We start from the raw sequence: 23388 nt of genomic DNA, 5'->3' as shown, positions 1-23388 counted from the left end.
CAGGTGTAACATACTGAGGTAAGAACACAAGCGATAACAGGTGTAGCATACTTTGGTAGGAACACAAGTGATAACAGGTGTAACATACTGAGGTAGGAACACAAGTGATAACAGGTGTAATATACTGAGGTAAGAACACAAGCGTTAACAGGTGTAACATGCTGAGGTAGGAGCACAAGTAATAACAGGTGTAACATACTGAGGTAGGAACACACGCGTTACCAGGTGTAACATGCTGAGGTAAGAACACAAGCGATAACAGGTGTAGCATACTTTGGTAGGAACACAAGTGATAACAGGTGTAACATACTGAGGTAGGAATACAAGTGATAACAGCTGTAATATACTGAGGTAAGAACACAAGCGTTAACAGGTGTAACGTGCTGAGGTAGGAGCACAAGTAATAACAGGTGTAACATACTGAGGTAGGAACACACGCGTTACCAGGTGTAACATACTGAGGTAAGAACACAAGCGATAACAGGTGTAACATACTGAGGTAAAAACACAAGCGTTAACAGGTGTAACATACTGAGGTAGGAACACACTGTGATACAGGTGTAACATACTGAGGTAGGAACACACTGTGATACAGGTTTAACGTACTTAGGTAAGAACACATTGTGATACAGGTATAACATACTGAGGTAGGAACACACTGTAATCCAGGTATAACATACTGAATTATTAACATACTGTGAAACAGGTGTAACATACTGAGGGAGAAACACATTGTGATACAGGTTTGACATACTGAGGAAGGGACACACTGTGATAACAGGTGTAACATTCTGAGGTAAGAACACAAGCGTTAACAGTGTAACATACTGAGGTAGGAACACAAGTGATAACAGGTGTAACATACTGAGGTAGGAACACAAGCGGTAACCGGTGTAACATACATCCTCATAACCTTTAACCTACAGATACAATTTTAGGCTCTTTGCACAGATGTCAAGTACATACCACCCTTTATTTATTCATGTATGTGCACACTGGGATGGTTATCTAATTGCTTAATTAGGGCGCTATATAAATGTTGTATATTATTATATTATTATTATCATGATTTTGGTTCCAAAACCTATTGTACCGTGTCAGCCCCGTATAAATGTGGTGATTTCAACCACCGCTGTCTCGGTCTTGCAACCGATTTGTTTACATATCGCTGTGCGCCTGTGTAACCGATTTTCACTACATAAATAACATCAATGTCCATTTTATAGTCCAAAATGTGTTTGTTCCAATTACAACTAAATTACAACTAAGTTTCGATATCCGGGGCCAGACCTACATTACAACTAAATTACTAAATTACAACTAGATCAAGGGTCTGGCCCAGGAATCTCGAAACTTCTTAATTTTCACTTCTTAACTGTTCATTCTTAAGCTTAGAACGTACGTAGCTGAGAATTTCTCAAATTGGTGTATCTCCAAGGCGTTCTTAAATATTTTAGAACGTACTTAACTAAGAATGTGTTTGTTGATACATAAGAGGCCCTATTTGAAACTCTTAAATGAAAAAAAGTAATATCAGTGTATGAAATACTTCGGGAACTACTTTTGCAGTGCATACAGGCCTTGAAAACCATGTTGAAGTTTTCAACTAAATTGTATATTAAAAAACATATGACACCATTTTTGTTGTTATGGAATGCTAGATATTCCACAACCCTCGGAATAAAATATTGAGCAAAAGGCCCTCGGCAAAGCCTCGGTTCTCCTGCTCAATATTTTATCCCGATGGTTTGAATAACCTTATCCATACCTCACATCAGGGATGGATTCTATTAATCTCTCATTCTTTGGATTTAAGCTCATTTATAGTTCTATTTATAGACACTGTTATCGGATACAAGGGGAAATACCGGTAATTTGCTATTTATAGCTGCATTGTCATATAATTATAAATTATCTGAATAGTTGAAGCTTTCTTGTATTTTTGCTGGTCTGCATATCAGATTATAATTTAGGACTTCGAATATTAGGCTCTGGTGATTAGTGGGACATTTGTACAGGAAATACAGTCAATTAGTTTATATTTTGGAAATAATTGTGTACAATTTGTCAATAACATTTGTTGATGTCTTGTTTGTATTGTAATATTATACTGATCTGTACTCTGTAAAGATACCTTGTTATTTAGCTCGTTCCTTTAATAAATCATATGTGTACATGTCAATTGGTCTCTTGGTTGATATTTAGAGTTTTCACATAGTTAGTTAAACTGCTAGACTATTTCTGACCATTGTTCTCGGACCTGACATAGAGGAGATATAACATATTCGACCGTGATAATCCAGGATCCAGGACGCACACTATATTGGTAAACAAGAACCCCATACTTCTTCGACGGCGGCCGGTGAGACGTGGGCACCGGGCGCACGCTCGTTACATTACTATTCACCTTTTTACCTGGCGATAAATATATCATCCAGGAATATATATATATGGATTTGAATAGTGTATAAAAACTTGTAAAAGGAAGTATTTAGTAAACGGAGTCTTCAAAGCATGTAGCTGTATTTTAAAGCCTCCCTATTTTTGATATTAAGCATTTTAACAACACTAATAATTCAGTAACCTCGTAGGCAGACAAGATACTTACTTCAGAAATAACAAGGCAAGCAAACACCACGTTCATAGAAATCGACGACGAATCAACACTGGCGTAAATAGCGTCAATCTGCAATTATACAAATGTTAGAATTAAAGGTTTGGGTTACACGATGTTTAGCATCTTTGTTGCTGAAAACGTGCATATTTTAGCGGTATTTCAATTTTAGCCTTTTTCGTGACTTCGCTTATTCATAATAGCGCTAATTGAAGTTTCCATACTTCGTTTTCCATCATATTTATCGTGAGTGCGCCGATTTATCAATGCGCTAATCTGTTGAAATTCAATAATGATAAAATTTGTGTCCGCTAAAAATCAGTACTCTTACTGGAACAAGTTGTACAGGTGTCTCAAAATCCAGCATATATCGAACTGCTTAATCACATTACCACGGAAACAATATCAAGCTAAGCTAAATAATGTCGTATCACTCATGACGTAGACGTATAACGTGTACCTTTTTGATGACGAAACTGTTTGATTTGCACCCTATTGCAATGACATGCGGGGCAGTTACTAACTCGTCTATGACGTAACTACAACTATAAAATTGGTATTTGTGCTGCATTAAAAAAATGAATTTTTCTATTTGTTGGCGCAAAGCTGTACATATATATGTATAGCTGACATAGCTGCATCGTGTGTACCTTATTGATGACATAACCTAAAACGTGCACAAGAAGCATCATCGATGACACAAGGGTGGTCCGGTGGTGCAGTAGATAGCGCACTTGCTTTTCACCAAGGCGGCCAGGGTTCGATTCCCCGATCGGACGTGAAAAGGTTGGGGTCATCTGCCCTACACATGAGTTTTCTCCGGGTACTCCGGTTTCCTCCCACACTAAGACCCCCTTCCCTTCACGCGCTAACATCCGGGCCAACAAGAGTGATTAATATAAGTTGAACTTACTTGTTTCATAATTGTTGTAAAATAAATAAAGTTTATATTTTAAATTGATGACAAGGCTATAAAAGTGGAGTTCGTTAATGACGTAGCTATATTGTGCGTTTTAATGACGACGTAGCGATAGGGGGTGTACTTTATCGTGATGAAGCTATGATTGATGACGACGCTATAACAGTGGAGTTCGTTAATGACGTAGCTATATTGTGTGTTTTAATGATGACGTAGCGATAGGGTGTGTACTTTATCGTGATGAAGCTATATGATGCCTACATTGTTGATGGCATAATATAAGCTAAAACTATGCACAAGTACATGATTGATGACGAGGCTATAAAAGTGTAATCCGTTAATGACGTAACTATAGTGTGTGCTTTATTGACGACGTAGCCAATTTATGTTTACTACGTAGCGTTACCATGTTGACCTTAATAATGACGCAATTACATAGTGTATTCATCATTGACGTAGCTTTATAAAGAGCACAACTTGCTTCGTGCTATGTGATTTGATGACTTAACTGTATAATATGACCCCTGTCGTATCCATGTTATGCACACTTCATAATGACGTAGCCATATAGTGTACATGTATACTTGATATGGCGTAACCCTGAAGAGTGTATTTCTCATGTGTGAATGAGATAATGCTATAATAGACACTGTATTGATAACGCAATAATGTAATGTTTACCTCATTAATGGCATGCGCGTAGAACTGCCTGATACTCGTCTTGGCGTCTAAGTCCTTCTGTGCGGTCGATGTCGCATTGCTGTCGGTATACCAACTAGACAAACAAAAATAATCAAATATATCATATTATAACATATAATACCATACTAATATAAAAATATAAGTCAGAATTGGTAACGAAATTAGTCATGAACTTATAACATCATCGAATTAATTGAACTAGTCTAACACAAACGATGCAAAAAATGTATGGGAATATCTATTGATATTTTAACGGTGAATTGTCAGTGCGAATTTTAGAATATCAGGGTTAACGCCCCTATTCATCAAATGATGGCATTATTTTTTTCGTTTCGATAAATGGATTTATTCTATGTTGATATACATGCAATCATTTCGATACTTTTATATCTTTTCCTTCAAGATATTGCGTCTACTCTTAAATGTAAGGGATAGTTTTTCACTGTCGTGTCAAAGTTTTATTTAATTATAGTCTCTCCAAGTGTTCCGTGCGATTTGATGAATAACGGCTATCGCATTATGATAGTATATCGTACTTTAAATTCACCTTTTTTCAAATGTTTTCAAGTCAATATTAAAAACACCTTCTATACACCCCTAACTTTATGTTCGAGTTATAATCTGATGTGGAACTATGAATCAGAGAAACACGTCGACATTGCCACTGGAGTGTAAGATATCACTGTACTGGAGTAGAGAGAGAACCACGTCATTACCACTGAAGTGTAAGATATCACTGTACTGGAGTAGAGAGAGAACCACGTCATTCCCACTGAAGTGTAAGATATCACTGTACTGGAGTAGAGAGAGAACCACGTCATTCCCACTGAAGTGTAAGATATCACTGTACTGGAGTAAAGAGAGAATCACGTCATTGCCACTGGAGTGTAAGGTATCAGAGAGAGAACCACGTCATTGCCACTGGAGTGTAAGATATCAGAGAGAGAACCACGTCATGACCACTGAAGTGTTAGATATCGCTGTACTGGAGTAGAGAGAGAACCACGTCACGACCACTCAAGTGTAAGATATCACTGTACTGGAGTAGAGAGAACCACGTCATGACCACTGAAGTGTTAGATATCGCTGTACTGGAGTAGAGAGAGAACCACGTCACGAACACTGAAGTGTAAGATATCACTGTACTGGAGTAGAGAGAGAACCACGTCACGACCACTCAAGTGTAAGATATCACTGTACTGGAGTAGAGAGAACCACGTCATGACCACTGAAGTGTAAGATATCACTGCACTGGAGTAGAGAGAGAACCACGTCATGACCACTGAAGAGTTAGATATCACTGTACTGGAGTAGAGAGAGAACCACGTCACGAACACTGAAGTGTAAGATATCACTGTACTGGAGTAGACAAAGAACCACGTCATTGCCACTGGAGTGTAAGATATCACTGTACTGGAGTAGAGAGAGGACCACGACATGATCACTGAAGTGTAAGATATCACTGTACTGGAGTAGACAAAGAACCACGTCATTGCCACTGGAGTGTAAGATATCACTGTACTGGAGTAGAGAGAGAACCACGTCATGACCACTGAAGTGTTAGATATCACTGTACTGGAGTAGAGAGAGAACCACGTCACGACCACTGAAGTGTAAGATATCACTGTACTGGAGTAGAGAGAGGACCACGACATGACCACTGAAGTGTAAGATATCACTGTACTGGAGTAGAGAGAGAACCACGTCATGACCACTGGAGTGTAATATATCACTGTACTGGAGTAGAGATAGAACCACGTCATGACCACTGGAGTGTAAGATATCAGAGAGAGAACCACGTCATGACCACTGAAGTGTTAGATATCACTGTACTGGAGTAGAGAGAGAACCACGTCATTCCCACTGGAGTGTAAGATATCACTGTACTGGAGTAGAGAGAGGACCACGACATGATCACTGAAGTGTAAGATATCACTGTACTGGAGTAGAGAGAGAACCACGTCATGACCACTGAAGAGTAAGATATCACTGTACTGGAGTAGAGAGAGAACCACGTCATTGCCACTGGAGTGTAAGATATCACTGTACTGGAGTAGAGAGAGGACCACGTCATTGCCACTGAAGTGTAAGATATCACTGTACTGGAGTAGAGAGAGAACCACGTCATGACCACTGAAGAGTTAGATATCACTGTACTGGAGTAGAGAGAGAACCACGTCATTCCCACTGGAGTGTAAGATATCACTGTACTGGAGTAGAGAGAACCACGTCATGACCACTGAAGTGTAAGATATCACTGTACGGGAGTAGAGAGAGAACCACGTCATGACCACTGGAGTGTAAGATATCACTGTACTGGAGAAGAGAGAGAACCACGTCATGACCACTGAAGTGTAAGATATCACTGTACGGGAGTAGAGAGAGAACCACGTCATGACCACTGGAGAGTAAGATATCACTGTACTGGAGTAGAGAGGACACGCCTCGCCTACCTTAGGTAATTACCGTAATTGCCGCCTACATTACCTAGTCGTTCAAACATCAAACATGTTTCACAATATGCACTTGAATTTAGTTAGTAAATATATGATAATAATAATAATACTATTAACTGGAGGTCCTTTATACCGCTTTATCACAACCTAGTTCGTCACGAGCCCGGCGTCTCACATGTACCACTAGCCCACCGTGCCTCCTGATGTTGGTCGTAGACACGTAGACTGGTACTTGAATTACTAAACAATAAAATCTGTTCTGAAGTGGGGAACGTTATTTGATATGAAATTATCTATCTATTGTCTTTTAATACTTTTAGCAACTTTTGATATGAATATTTCATAATATTTCATAATATTCCATAATAATATTTCATAAGGGTGTAGACGTAAATCAGTGTTTGAAGTTTCACAAACTTTCATAAATGTACAGTGACCATGTTTGGCAATATGCACTTGAATTTAGTTAGTAAATAGATGGTGTTGGTCATAAACACGTAGACTGGTACTTGACATACTAAACAATAAAATCTGTTCTGAAGAGGGGTTATTTGATATGAAATATTAACGTCAACAAAGCGATACATTAAGAAATTATTTATATTGTGTTTTAATGATTTTGGCAATTTTAATTAATATGAATGGCCTCTTGTTCGGACAACAACTCCAGAGGAAATCTGTATAGTATGACATCGAGTTGTATCCCAAGTCGATTTCTTTCTTAAATTTATTTACTTATTTATCATTAAATGTTCTCACTAGTTGTAAATGGAGTAATCGGTGGTGATCATTAACTCGATGGTTTGCTCAACAGCGGATCGCTTCACGCGCGAGCTGGGAATGGGGTATATTGAATCGTCTAGCCTACTTCCGGTTCCTGTTTTGCCTCCGTTCTTAGTCTTGTCGAAATCAAATGCATCATCCTTACTGCTGAAACCATCGTCAACTGAAAGTGTAAATAAAAAAAAGTTTTGGTACACGATCATATGAGAATAAACGAGTTTTCCTGAAGTTATAACCGATAACAGATTGACTTTCCAATGATAACTCTTCATATCATGCTCGTCGGGGAATACTACAGACAGAAAAAAAGAATCTCAGCCTAGAGGCCTAACGGTCTACTTTTCAGCTACAATAAAGACTGTTCACTGGATGTAAAATAAAAAATATATAATTCTAGGTTCTTATATTTCGCTTTATCAAAACCTAGTTGGTAGGTCGTCGTCTCAAAGCGGTTCACAACTTATATATAATTATTATCCGTGGTTATAGGGCCTCTGCAGCTAGCCAATATCTTGCTCAACTCCCTGGGGAGTATACAGCCGGTGCTGCCATTTCGGCGCTCATAGCTAAGCATTCAACAGTTCTAGCACTGCTAAACCACTAGTCCGAATTATTCTGACGTTTTATCAACTTTTTTCATATCGGTCTGTCGTCGATTAACGTCAGAACTCCGGCCCTCTATAATATGCGGGAAATATGCGACCCGTGCCCGGAGCGCACTTCAAACTGATATTTTAGAAACAAATCGTCACTTTCACACACATGTCGCACATGGATCGAACGCTGTTATGCAAGCTTAAATGAACTCAAATCAGATTATCACCAGACAACTGGACAGTCCATGTAAAATAGCCCTTACATATATATTAAACATATTTATGTGTACAAAGTAGGTGATTCATGGATTACAGTTTACTCCTAGGTACATACACACTGGCGGATGGCGCTGCTCGGGATCAATGCTTTTTAAACTGTTTACTTGTATTTCTAGGTTTAACACTTAAATGATGACACTCAAAATACTTTGCAAGACACACAGGATTCGGGTGCCCAGCGAAATTTAACCCCCGTGAATATGTACTGAATACGAAACCGCGAAATATTGACCCCGCGAATTTTAAGCGCTATACAGTATTTCAAATACATATCATGTCTCATCAAAGTTTTCATGAAATTTGACACATTGATAAATATATCTGACATTTTCCATTTGGGTTCGCATACATATGTATATACAACACTAAACAGTAGTATGTCAAGTTAACCTTGCGTGGAAGTACAATATCTACAGAAATACTTGACTTGTGAGAATTGTATATGTGTATTATTCTACAACGCTTACTCCTCGTTATTGATAAGTGCTAGTAAATGGGGTGTCTTTGTGTGTGATTGCTTAGTAAATACATCTACTCTCCATCAAGTATACTTCTTTTTTTTTTTTTTAATGTGTTTCTTTACGACTTGTAATTGTCAAAAATGACAAAATATGTAAATTACACTAGTCAAGCACGTTTCAACTACATTTTTAATGGACTGTTGTACTCATATATCCCTCTTTATCCTCGCAATAAATAGTACCAGTCCCACGTACTGGGGATGGGCTGAAAGGACTGTTTACTTTCTATTCGGAAGAAAATCTAGTTCTGGTATGATGCACATGACGAAGATTTTTTTAAATTAGTGATGCTGATACAGTAAAGTGTATACTTTAGTTTATGAAGTACGGAGGAGTCAATTTATACAAGAATGACACTTCTGTCTGTCGGATCTGAATGTCTCCCTTCGAAGGGATTTCGACACGTAAAGGACTAGGGGCGTTAAGTGCCGTTTCCGGCCTCATCGGGGATTTAGAAGGAGTTGTTGAAATTTCAAATTTATTGGACAACTGGTTCAGGATACATGGCATTACAAAGAGGGACATAAACCCGCATTTTCATAATAAAATGCTCGAATATCGTCTGTTGATCGCTATTTAGTTGAAAATTTGTCATTTTGAAGGAAATTTATTAAACATTCTTAAGTTTTTGAAAACCTCTGCATGCAACAAACAAATAAATGTTTGACATGCTTCTGCATAGCAACGCAATTTTCTTGCTATGGTGGGGCATCTACGCATGTGCATTGGAAAAATTCTGCACCAAGAAAGATAGCTCCAATTAACCATATGATGTTTATAACAGAAATCGATAAATAAAGTCAAGTTGAAATTAACTTTTATTGAGGGCAAACATTAAATGACCCATAACGCCCCAAGTCCGTTCGTTTTCTCATAAAGTAATTTAAGTGTTATATTTTGCAATAAATTCGATGAATAATTTGATAAGTGCAGTTTATTTCAAGCATAAGCATTCTGTTTTCTACAATGTAATATTTTCATTGTTAATATTTGATGATCGTTTTAAAAACCTTTTAGTAGATGACGCTATATTTATGTATAGGGACATTCCATTAGGAACGGTTCAAGGATGTTGCTCGCTTGTGTGCTCGCCTTTTTTCATTAATGGATTCAAAATTTTGTATTTTTGTGTAATTGTATTATTCAACTGTAGTCACACGATATAACAGTGTTTGCAAAACTGGACAACTTTACGGCATTATTTGCCGTAAAGTGTCATCCGGGTGTCTTTTTTTTTCTTCTTTTTTTTCAGACAGACATAGATATACATTTTACATAGTAATATCAATATACACAAACACGCACACATATACATACATACATACATACATACATACATACATCGTTCATACATACGTACATACATACATACAGACAGACAGACAGACAGACAGACAGACAGACATCGTACATACATACATACATACATACATACATACATACATACATACATACATACATACATACATACATTGTCATTGGAAAGATGTACTCGATTTTATGATAAGTTGTTGTCAGAATGTTATCAAACTTTATCATATATAATACGGATCACATGGATTTAAGATTTTTTTCAAACCAACTATCGATTACAAAATTTGAACTAATTACCACCACTATTAAAAGCCTTTTGTATGCTTATTGGCATATCTGTTAGAATTTGTAGTAACTTGCAAAGTTAGATTACCAAGCAGATTGAGATACATGAAAATCAGCTTTAAACAAATATTGCGATACAGCAATATTTCATCTCTGAACAAAACAATATACCCGTGTATTGCGATATACCTGTTTTCCGATATATTGCGACAGCCCTAACACACTGCCATACACATATGTATACTGAACACACTTACATTTACTCAGGATACATACACACATACATGACATATGAAAATATTGTAAACACACACACATTCCTACATGTATGCATAAACGTAGCACAAATTAATACATATAGTTTATGCAATAATCCAAACCAAAAGGATACTTCAGTATGTGTCACTTCTGATCTCTAAACTGTCTCATTATACTACACAGCATTATTACAAGGGGAGTCATCAGAACATATCTACATGTGTAAATCAACAATGCGTACATACATGTATGCATGCTCAAACATATATACACATATGCAAGCATACACGCATGCATGCACACAGATATGCACACATATACACATATGTCCAATCCATGCCTAGGAATGTGCAAATATATCCATCCGTACATACATACATGCATAAACATACACAAACAAATAAAAAAAACATAAACATGTATACACATAGTTATACATTTCTTGTGAGGTCTTTTTAGTTTTATAAAATTATATGTCAATCATCAGTTTCATCTCACAGCATTTTGCATATAGAATATCATAAACCTATATATATACATATATAATTTAGAATATTCGATACTATATGTAAATATATACTTAATTGTTGTTATATATATCATATATAGATCTCGAGTATTCTCGGGTTTCAGCTAGGTTTTATTAATTTCTTTACCCATAGAGGATTTAAAAAAAAGATATTATAGGCTTGTAGCATTTTAAGATTTAGCATGATTCCCGGGTTTTTTTCAAAGGTCTCAATTTCCCGCCTCCCTTGGGCTATTACCTTGTCAATCTCATGTACATTAAATAAATATTTTTCTTATTCAGTCATACTAGGGTTTCTTTTCTTTCTGGAGCTGAAGTAGATGAAGAATTTTGCATGAATCATGATGATATTAGTTGGAATGACTTTTTGGAATTCAGGAGTTTTGGCAAAACGTATAATATCTTCCTTTATTTCAAATGTTTGTTCAGTTTTTAAGTATATCCATCTACGTATGTCTTGCCAGAAGTTATTTATTATTCGACACTGATAAAAAAGATGTTCTATAGTTTCTTTGCTTACTTGGCATAAATTACATATATCACCTTGTTTGATTCCAATTATTTTCAAATAATGATTAAGTGGAAGTATTCTTGAAAGAAGCCTGAGAGTGACCCATTGAATGCTACTGTCTCTTGTTATTTTGGAAGGGAGAGAGAAACTATATCTCCAGTTAACAGTGGAGAAAAGTTGGTTAGATAGCCATTTTACTTTTGCTGTATTAGTAAGGTTTCCTCTATGAATGAGGGTGTTGTACATATCTCTACTTCCTTTTTCACTTCTTAATATTACATTGATGTGAAAGGGTTTAAATGGTCTTTCAATAAATTAATTATTTGATCTTATATCATTATCTCTCATAAATGATTTAAATGATTGGCATATGCTTCTGTATAGTAGAAAATTTCCAGCGGTAACATTATACTTTTCTTTAAAATCTTCATAGCTTAAAAAGTCTCCATCCATTTTTATTATATCTCCAACATATACTTCATTTTGTAAATACCAGTCATTATAGAAAAAGTGGTCATTATTAATCTTAAACTTTGTATTGTACCATATTGGCGATTTGAATAGGTCATCAAAATGTTTAATATTTGTAATTTCCGCCACTTTGGTCCATGCTTCAAAAACATCTTTCCAAAATTGATTTTCTGTATGAATACTTTTAATGTATTCAATTTCTATTTCTCCATTTTGTTTAGGTAAACAAATTTCCCCAAATTAAGTTAAGCCATTCATTTTCTTCAGAAAGAAGTATTCTCCTAATTCATGTCGTTTTAAGTCCATATATAAAGTTTTCTAAATCAATCATTTTGAGTCCACTCTCACTATAGTCTTGAACAATTGTTGAGCGTTTTATCCTATGAATTGGTGATTGCCAGATAAAATTGTAAAAAAAATGTTCAATGATTGAATTATGTCTTTACTTGGAGTAGGGAGAGATATAAACAGGTGATTCATTTTTGCAACGATAAGATATTTTAGAACAGTTATTCTCCCTATAGGTGTTAAAATTCTTCTTGACTATTGATGTAACTTGCCATCTATAATACTAATAATTTTGTTGAAATTTACAGTAACCATGTCTTCTAAGTTGACAGAGAAATCAATCCCAAGTAAGGTAAATTTGGTTGTTTTGGTTGTCCGGGTATTTGACAATAGTGAAAATAATTAATATGTGTGAGGTATATTGTCATTATTATGTATTATCGTATGACTGGCCTATTGGTGAAGATAAGGCATTTGTTTTTGTATTAAAAGTTATAAAAGTGTGACGTAATTTTGTTATTCTATTCATTACACCAAGATAAACACAAGGTGGCTTAAAATAGATGATATCATACATGTTATAGTGTTTCGGTTTGGCTTGGTTTGTTTGTGTTTTACGTCTTATTAACAGCTATGGTCATTTAAGGACGTGCCATGTTTTGTAGGTGGAGGAAACCCGGTGTTCCTGGAGAAAAAAACACCGACCTACGGCAAGTACCTAGCGACTGTCCCATGTAGGTCTCCAACCTGCGACCCAGTGCTGACACCTTTACCACTTGGCCCCTGCTATAGTTTTAATGATGGTCTGCATAACAGGTAACACTTACTTATTGTTGCTCAGCTTTCGTTAAAAGGGCATTCATCCTTTCATCTAATCATGACTTTCTCTTGACTGTACCATACCTCACACCTAACAGATGGAAAAACCTGTTTTTCTGTTTATGATTCAAAATCTCTTTGCTTTAAAAGACAACTGCAAACACGTAACAAATATATGGCTGAGAACTATTTTGGGTCCTATTTGTGAAAAAATACGACAAGGTCAAGGTTTAACAAATGAGGGTGAAAAAATGAGTACTAAAGCATTGCTAGTTAAGATGGAACAACAACATAACACATTAATTTTAACAAAACCGTAATTCCAGCTCAGAATCGGTAAACTATCACCAACTATATTGATCAAAGAACAAACTAACACGGAAACCGTGAATAGGACTAATGCCAAATTACCCAAATGAGAACCAGCGTGGATACGAACACACTGGGCACACAAAAGAGCATACTCAAAAAACCACATTCATATCGCAAAAGAAAAAAAAAGAATATTCTTCAGTTAGATCTTGATGGCGACCAAACCAACTTAGTTCTTTATCAACTTGCATCATCCGAAACTGTGTGTTGTGAGTTTGTGTCTGTTAGTATTCGACATCAGTCATGAAAATCGTGATATTCGGAGAAATCCATGAATACCGAATAAACTGCGACACATAAAAACGTATGTGGCGAAGCAGTGTGTTACTATCAGGAAAGGGAAAGTTTCCGATCAAGAAATAGAAATAAACATCGCTTATTTCTACAGCTTAATAGTAAATACCTGCTGGTCATATTATAAAATCGAGATGAATGGCTGCTTTAAATGCAAGTTAGTTTTTTATGTTTGTTTTTAATGTATTTTAATGACGATATTGTATAGACTGAACTAATAGCTTTTATCCGTATCAGATTGTAGTCCATCGAAAACAGTTTTAGCTACCGTATTAGCCTATGACAAATTCATATCCATTACAACATCATCCCAATGAACCTGGTCACGAGCATATGTTTTCCCTGTCCAAAATGGACACCGGCTGTGTCAAGATTGACTTATCGAATATTTACATAGATGAAACACGAGGTTTACAATTGTACGCGTGGTCTTTGACACGTGATGGTATTTACGTCGAAAATGTTTCAGGCAATGTATTACATGCTTTCTCACCTTTCCTCCGTATAGCATCGACAAATCTTCCAGTCTTGGACTTGAACTTCCGCAGACGGAAGTGGGCCTCGTCATCGCTCTCAAGATCATCTGACCTCTCCAGAAAGTAGGCGGCATTGCTCACCATCAATGTACCAAACTGTGGCAGAAGAGTTACGTATCATATTGTATCCAGCGTAATATTTATCAAAATATTTCTAAAAATAGTTATGTAAGTTTATTCATCATTCTGTGTTTGATCTCATTGTCAAATGATCTCTGATTTTTGATGTGAGATATAATTCTTTTCCACTTTCTGTCCTTTTTCATTATTTGTAATTTGTGCCAAATTACTTTAAGTATAAGCAAATAAAAATTATAAGCGCGCATATTTCATAACATAACACCATTTAACTTTTTAAAAAGAAGACAGAGAATTATCACTATCAAGTTATGAAAGCTGTAACTCACCACATTCGAAACTTTTGACGTTTTTTCGTCGAATTTGACGGTAAAAGCTGCCCCATGTTTTACGTCTTGGTAGTATGCTGTGTCCTGTAGTAATGACCAAAATGAACAGTCGTTAAGAATAAAAGTGATATGATATTCTATTTGATCTATTAAGGTGTAACTCAAATTAAGTTTATTTTCTGATACAGGATCTGTGAGATCCTCTTCACCGAACTCCAGTACGTTTTGAAAAATCATACATACATGTACATGTACAAATACGTGAAAGTTCGGTTATGAACATCACGTGTTTAACAAAGTATGTTAGCTCTGTATCTATATTTCGGTTCTTGATCAATCCGATGTTTATCGAGTTCGTTTTTAAATGTTTTAATTGGTGCTGATATCGCATCCATGTTTTAAAATGTGTAAACATGACTGTATGAGATCTTGCTCTGATTATACCCTACTGTTACTAGTGCTTAATATCTACTGTCAATAGGGCTAGATACTGACTGTTACCAGGGTAGATATTGACTGTTACTATGTCTATATATTAACTGTTACTAGGGCTAGATACTGATTGCTACTAGGGGTTGATACTGACTGTTAATAAGGCTAGATACTGACTGATACTAGGGCTAGATACTGACTGTTACTAGGGCTAGATACTGACTTTAATATGGCTAGATACTGACTGTTACTAGGGCTAGATACGGACTGTCATTATGGGTTGATACTGACTATTACTAACGCTAAATAATGACTGCTACTAGGACTAGATACTGACTGTTACCTGGGCTAGATGATGACTGTTACTAGGGCTAGATGATGACTGTTACTTGGGCTAGATGATGACTGCTACTTGGGCTAGATGATGATTGTTACTAGGGCTAGATGATGACTGCTACTTGGGCTAGATGATGACTGTTACTAGGGCTAGATGATGACTGTTACTTGGGCTAGATGATGACTGCTACTTGGGCTAGATGATGACTGTTACTTGGGCTAGATGATGACTGCTACTTGGGCTAGATGATGACTGTTACTTGGGCTAGATACTGACTGTTACTTGGGCTAGATACTGACTGTTACTTGGGCTAGATACTGACTGTTACTTGGGCTAGATGATGACTGCTATTTGGGCTAGATACTGACTGTTACTTGGGCTAGATACTGACTGTTACTTGGGCTAGATACTGCTGGTTACTAGGGCTAGATAATGACTGTTAATTGGGCTAGATACTGACTGTTACTTGGGCTAGATACTGACTGTTACTTGGGCTAGATACTGACTGTTACTTGGGCTAGATACTGACTGTTACTTGGGCTAGATACTGACTGTTACTTGAGCTAGATACTGACTGTTACTTGAGCTAGATACTGCTGGTTACTAGGAGTTGATACATACCTTACTGTTATTAAGGGGTTGTTATTGACTGTTACTAGGGGTTGATACTGACTTTTTTCTATGACTAGATACTGAGTGTTACTAAGGCTAGATATCTACTGTTACTAGGGCTAGATAATGACTGTTACTAGGGGTTGATATATACCTTACTGTTATTAAGGGGTTGTTATTGACTGTTACTAGGGGTTGATACTGACTTTTTTCTATGGCTAGATACTGAGTGTTACTAAGGCTAGATATCTACTGTTACTAGGGCTAAATAATGACTGTTACTAGGGGTTGATACATACCTTACTGTTATTAAGGGGTTGTTATTGACTGTTACTAGGGCTAGACATTGACTGTTACTAGGGCTATATACTGACTGTTACTAAGTCCCGATACTGACTGTTACTAGGGGTTGATACTGACTGTTACTAGGACTGGATAATGACTGTTACTAGGGGTTTGTATATACCTTACTGTTACTAAGGGGTTGTTACTGACTGTTACTAGGGCTAGATACCTTACTGTTACTAAGTCTCGATACTGACTGTTATTAGGGGTTGATACTGACTGTTACTAGGGCTAGATACTGACTGTTACTAGTTTTTTACTGACTGTTACAATGGCTAAATACTTACTGTAACTAGGGGTTGACATATACCTTACTGCTACTAGGGCTAGATACTTGCTGTAACTAGGGGTTGATATATTCCTTACTGTTACTAGGGCTAGATACTAACTGTAACTAGGGGTTGATACATACCTTACTGTCACTGGCTAGATAATGTTACTGGGCGTGTGTGTTACCGGTATTAAGGACTGATTTTATTGTTACTTAGTGCATATCTGACCGTTACTAATGGTAGATCTGACATTTATTAAGGGTAGATCTGACTGTTACTTAGGGTAGATCTGACTGTTACTAATGGTAGATCTGACTGTAACTAAGGGTAGGTCTGACTGTTACTAAGGGTAGATCTGACTGTTACTAAGGGTAGATCTGACTGTTACTAAGGGTAGATCTGACATTTACTAAGGGTAGATCTGACTGTTACTTAGGGTAGATCTGACTGTTACTAAGGGTAGATCTGACTGTGACTAAGGGTAGGTCTGACTGTTATTAAGGGTAAATCTGACTGTTACTAAGGGTAAATCTGACTGTTACTAAGGGTAGATATTACTGATACTAAGGGTAGATCTGACCATTACTAAGGGTAGATCTGACTGTTACTAAGGGAAGATCTTACTCTGATTGGGCCTTACCTTACTCTGATTAGGCCTTACCATTATAATGGTGTATCTTACCGGTATTAAGAGCTGATTTTACTGTTACTAGGTGTAGATCTTACCGTTACTAAGGGTAGATATTTCTCTAATTAGACATTACTGTTACTAGGGCTAGATAGAGTTACTTTCGGTGTATCCTTTCGGTATTAAGGACTGATTTTATTGTAACTAAGTGTCGATCGGACTGTTACTAAGTGTATATCTGACCGTACCTATTGACAGATCTTAGTGTTACTAGGGCTATACCTACTATTACAAGGTAAATATTATTGTCACAAGGGGATCGTACTGTTACTAGGAGTAGATACATTTTTATTATCGTTACTAAGGGCAGTTTTAATGTATCTCGGAATCAATATTTCTAAGGGTAAATATTACTGTTAATAGGGTTTGTTCTTACCGTTACTTAATATAAATTTTACCGTTACTAGTGGAAGATTTTGTAGATCCATGCCATTTTCTTTGATGACGTAGACAGGAAAATTATCATCTAACCCATAGTTACGTCTGAGAGAGAGGCTGACAGATGTGTTCGCCGTGTCAAAATGTATCCGAATAACATCCGGAAAGGGCGTGACACCATCACGTGATCTTTTATAGCGTCCTACCTCACTGATTTGTAATGTCACTTGTTCTGAAAGTAGAGTAACCTTCTCTTATCACACGTACGCAACATAAAATGAAATGCCACTTACTCGAACAAACTTAAGTCGAATACCTTGTTTGTCGAAAAGTTCGCTTTATCCCGAATGTGTTCTTTTATATTCTTTGTAAAGTTTCTTCGTATTACTCGAACTTCTATAGCTAGAATACCAGGTATTCCTTGAACTCTGATTTATAAATGACCGCTCAAGTCTTTGGTATCTAGCCTATGCGTTCGTCGAATAGGTAGTGACGTCTGCATATCCACCCTCGAATGTTAAGGGGGTTGTGCTCTCTTACATCCTCTGCATCCTTTGAATATGTCATGCAGATATCGAATGTTTTCTCCACGCCACCTTGTCGATGATACAAACAGGCTAATCGAAAGAATCGCTCAGACGCGTAGCGGTAAAATTGACTGACTTTTTTAAAGCTGGGTGTTGTTCCCCTGTAATTTTTAAATGAAAGGTATCAGCCTAGCAATTGGCAAGTTTTATTTTTGCCTGAAACCAATCAAATAGTGAACCGCGTGCCTTCGATTTAATCAAGATATATTCGAGGAGTGCAGAAAACGTAAGTGATCGTAACTCCTGGAAGTTTGAGGATGATGAATGGCAGAGCTCGAGCTCAGCTAATGTCGAGTAAAGTGAAATGACAAGACTACAGCAGCACCTCAACACATGTTTAATATATGGAGTGTTTCATTTATTAATGTTACCCTCTAAAACGTTAGTAAAGTAACTAAATCGATCACTCAGAATGCCACTTATAGTTCAGATTCAGATTCTTTATTTCCTTATGTTTACAACACATCGGAGAGTAGACATACATATGTACAAAATATCACAATGTATAACACAAATTACAGTGGATGCAATAGTATACAATGCATAATATATATTATTAAAACACAATATACATGTATGTGGGTATAACATACAGAACATGCAGTATTATATTTAGTTAAACAATCCTATTTCGTCGTTTTGTACTTAAATGCAAAAATTTGCCTAGTTTATTTAGATCTTTAACGATTTTGGTATTGAACAGTTCTATTAACTTGAAAACGCTTGGTCGTTTGTAAAAATAAGGTTTGATATATTCATGCCTAAAATCATCATAAAATTTGCATTTAAGTATAAAATGGAATTCATCTTCAACATCATTAACGTTACAGAATGTACAAAGTCGTTGCTCTCTTGGTTGATTTCTGTACCTGCCTTGCTCAATATTTAAACTATGTGAGCTTAGTCTAAAACGTGTGAAGTACTTTTTGTATAAGTTATTGATAGGTTTTCTCAAATAGTATTGCAGGGTAAAGTTGTCAATAAGATGCTGATAAAGAAAACCTCTAGAAATAGTTTGAATGTTAGATAATATTTTTTGATGATATATATCGTAAAACCGTTGTTCAATTATTTTATAAATATGTCTATCAGTAGCGTTACCATTGATGTCCCATAGATAACCTAAACCTAATTTGCGAAGTTCCCCCTGGATATTTATAATCCAACTATCATTTGACAAAATCCTTTCTTCATAACAAGTTTTTAAAATACAATTATCTGTAGCTCTTAATTTTAACCAATATTTAATGATTCGAACCTTTCTACTTTCCGCCAGTGACATTCTTCCTAGCTCATAATATACTAAACTTTTACAGGTACTCTTTTTAACGCCGAGTAGCCGTTTACAAAAATTCATATGTATTTTCTCGACATCTAAAGCATTATGAAATCCCTATATCTCTGCACTGTAGCTCAAAATGCTATTTACATATGTATCAAAAACTGCACATTGTGTTTCAATATTAAAATTATGATTTTTTAATTTGCTATAAATTGCATAATACGCCTTATTTGCTTGTTCTGCAACGTGATTTTGTGTAACATTAAATTTACCATTATAATTAAAAAGCATTCCTAAGTGTAATTGAACTGATTAACAACTTGCAGCTCTATATTATCATATAACCACTTTTCGTTATTCCGTATTATGCCACCTTTCCTGAAAACTACTATTTTCGTCTTTTCTGTATTTAATGTAAACTTGTTATTATATACTTTCAGAGCATCCATGTCTTCCTGTAGTTTTTCTGGTGTTTCTGCAAATAAAACTATATCGTCAGCGTACATCAACAGAAAAATAGTAATCAAATTAAGTTCAATTGAAGGACATCCTTCCTTGATAAAATGTATTTCACAATCATTCACGTACATGGAGTACAAAATCGGCGGCAATATTTCACCCTGAAAAAGACCAATCGTATTTGTGAAATAGTCAGAATAAACCCCATTATGCTTTACACATGATTTCACTGAGTTATATAAAGATTGTATGATTCGTAACATTTTCCCGCGTATACCATGATTTATCAATTTACACCACAAATGAGATCTTTCAATTAGATCGAAAGCCTTCTTATAATCTACAAAGCAACAATATAGTCTGCCACCTCTTCTGCTTAAATACTTATTAATTAATGTCTGAAGGATAAATATAGCATCAACAGTCGAGTATCCAGGCCTAAAACCAAATTGAACATCCGTTATAATATTATTTTCGGTGTCCCATTTCACTAATCGCCCATTCAATATTCATGAAATGACCAAGTTTCTGGGAAAAATCCTGCTTGAAAAACTGAGTTAAAAAATTTAGTTATGTATGGTACTATTATCTCTTTGCAATCAATGAATAATTCGTTTAATATTTTATCCTCACCACAACGTTGATTTCTTTTCAACTTATGTATTGCAGAAGTCACTTCATGTTCGGTAATTTCTTTATCCAATTCATCAAATATACAAGATTCATTACTTTCAATATCTACATCAGCGTCAAGTTCAATTTCATCGTTGACAGTTATCCAGCATTCGCTTAAACATACAATGTCATACTTTTGAATAATGGACAAAAAGTATCTATTACTAAGCTTGTTAACCAGGCCTTTGCCAATGTTCCACGAAAGTACAGAGAGCTCAAACGTACTACTGAAAGTGTCTCTCTCCGCGCGTTCCTATGGACGAGTACCATTGCCTGCGGTCGCTGTACCGCCGGCAGCAGTACTGGCATGCGTTGGTGCTGCTGGAGCCTCCTGTTGGTCCATACCTGGCACAATCTCATCCATGTGCAGCTTGCCGTCAACGTAAAGCTGGTCTCTAACAAGTCTAATAGTAGGTTTGTTCGGTGATCTTTTAAGGCGCTTGATAACCGGATATAGTTTTTTTCGACGTTCCTCGATTACCGCAGGGAATTGCTCGTTGATTCCATAACGTGTGCCTTGTAGCATATATGCACTGTTTTTGACACGTTGCAAATCCTGAAAGTATATGAATCGAGCCACGATGGGTCTGTGTTTCCCGCGTATATGTTTGCCAAATCTAGGCACATTTCCAAATTCGATGCGGTCCTCGATATTGAGTTCGTAATATAAAAAATCACGGAGTTTGGACATAGTGTCCTCATCTCTTGATTCCCCGCCGAAACCGTTGAACACTAAATTGCTTTTCATGGAGCGCATTGTAGGTCCAACACTGTTTCAGACAGGTTGTCCCGTACGTCCATGGATCTAGCCTCCATAACCTCAGATATTTTTTACATTTGCGGCTTTTATTTGTTTTTGCTGATCATTCATATGCTGAGAAAGTTTGTCTATGCCACTGCACTTTTTGTTGGGTTCGTCACATTTGCTTGTACGTTTATCTAGGTCACTACACTTTTTGTTGAATTCGTCACATTTGCTTGATACAAACCCTACAGACTTTCCAAACTCAACTATTTTTTTTTTCAAATTCATTGACTCGCGTGAAGGTGTGCGATAAAGAGACCTCAATATTTTTCATCTGGTGTTCCATAAGATCTAGCTTTTGGATATTGTAATTAAAAAATCAAGTTTTCTATGTACTGCACTAAGATCTGTGACACCGGGCATTGCGGCTGCTGGCGTGGACGCACAGGGTCCGCAGACTTGCCGGAACTTTCCTCCTCGATGTTGCTGAAAGCTGTAGATTCAGCAGTATTGTTGGCACTACTGGTACTACTGTCATAATGAGTGGATTTACTCTTACGCTTCCTGGACCTGTTCCCCATAACGAATGTTGTCTATTGTCACTGTGTGTAGTCCGCCAATGATAATTCGATAGAGCGTGACGAATCATCGACCGTAGGTTCGATTAGTTCGGAGCTAATATGTAAGGTGCGTATATATTTACTGCATACTTCCCACCTCTCACAATGGAAAACTGTGGGCAATAAATCACTTGCTACCACAGTCCACTGCACACATAATCCCCCTTCATGGCCAATCATGATTACATGACCATGAAAGGGTGTGTGTCCAGTGGACTGTAGTCACAAATGATGTAAGAAAGGGGTAACGAGTGTACAGTGGAAATGATAAACTTAGTGGACACATTTAAAAAAAAAGAAAAAAAAATTAAGTTAATAATCCTAATTTTATGATTGAAAAACAAACAATAAAAATTACTGAGTTGGCAGCGTTATTGATTTCCTTATCACGTGAGAGGATACGCATTTCCTGGAAAAAATATAATCTTTAGGAGCTGTTTCTTTATACAAAATTGCACATTCAAATATACCATTCATTGAAAGAACTGGAATTCCTTAGGTATTGATAAACCCTTACATTATATGTATGAAAATGGTTACAATATCCAGAATTCCTGTACCTTTGCCACATCTTGAAAATTAAACTGAAAATGTAGTCAGACATTCAACATTGTTTCCCGTATTTTGTTCTAATTGTTGAACAGACACTCCTTACCTTCCCTGACACAAGAGCTGGATAGTAATCCAAAAACACTTGTATCCATTATGAAGGATACACTCAGACTGGGCTATTAAGAATAAAGACAAACTTATCTGGTTCTAATTAGTACTCAATCAGACAGGTACATGTAAATTATCTGCAGTGTAGGGTAGGTAAAAAGATTGTACAGGTGAACAGTTTTTACTCAATTTTTCTGTTTTGTTCGAGTTGGGAAGCATGCAGTAAGCCAGTTATTGCATGATTTCTCGTCACTCGGGACTTATTACAGCCCCTTTCGCTCGGGAGTAATAAATCCCTTGTTACTCGAAAACCATGCAATAACCTTTACATATAATATACGG

The 23388-nt window shown here is 36.5% G+C and overlaps 1 protein-coding gene across 1 annotated transcript in view; it reads right to left on the bottom strand.

Moving 5' to 3' along the window:
- LOC110442421 (mucin-2-like) overlaps positions 1-22347 on the bottom strand; it is a 56098-nt gene extending 33751 nt beyond the window's left edge. Inside the window, exons 1-7 of the mRNA XM_021486017.1 lie at positions 22163-22347; positions 21289-21791; positions 20322-20362; positions 14505-14643; positions 7451-7637; positions 4215-4308; positions 2609-2686 (exon numbers count right to left, since the gene is read on the bottom strand). Coding sequence (XP_021341692.1) covers positions 2609-2686; positions 4215-4308; positions 7451-7637; positions 14505-14643; positions 20322-20362; positions 21289-21791; positions 22163-22347 — 1227 coding nt within the window. The remainder of the gene's footprint in view (positions 1-2608; positions 2687-4214; positions 4309-7450; positions 7638-14504; positions 14644-20321; positions 20363-21288; positions 21792-22162) is intronic.
- Between the last annotated feature and the right edge of the window lie 1041 nt (positions 22348-23388).

Source organism: Mizuhopecten yessoensis, unplaced genomic scaffold (assembly GCF_002113885.1).
Source record: "Mizuhopecten yessoensis strain PY_sf001 unplaced genomic scaffold, ASM211388v2 scaffold716263, whole genome shotgun sequence".
In the NCBI taxonomy this organism is placed as follows: Eukaryota; Metazoa; Mollusca; class Bivalvia; order Pectinida; family Pectinidae; genus Mizuhopecten; species Mizuhopecten yessoensis.
The sequence above is the reverse complement of the archived record's forward strand: the minus strand, read 5'-3'. Positions and strand labels throughout refer to the sequence as shown.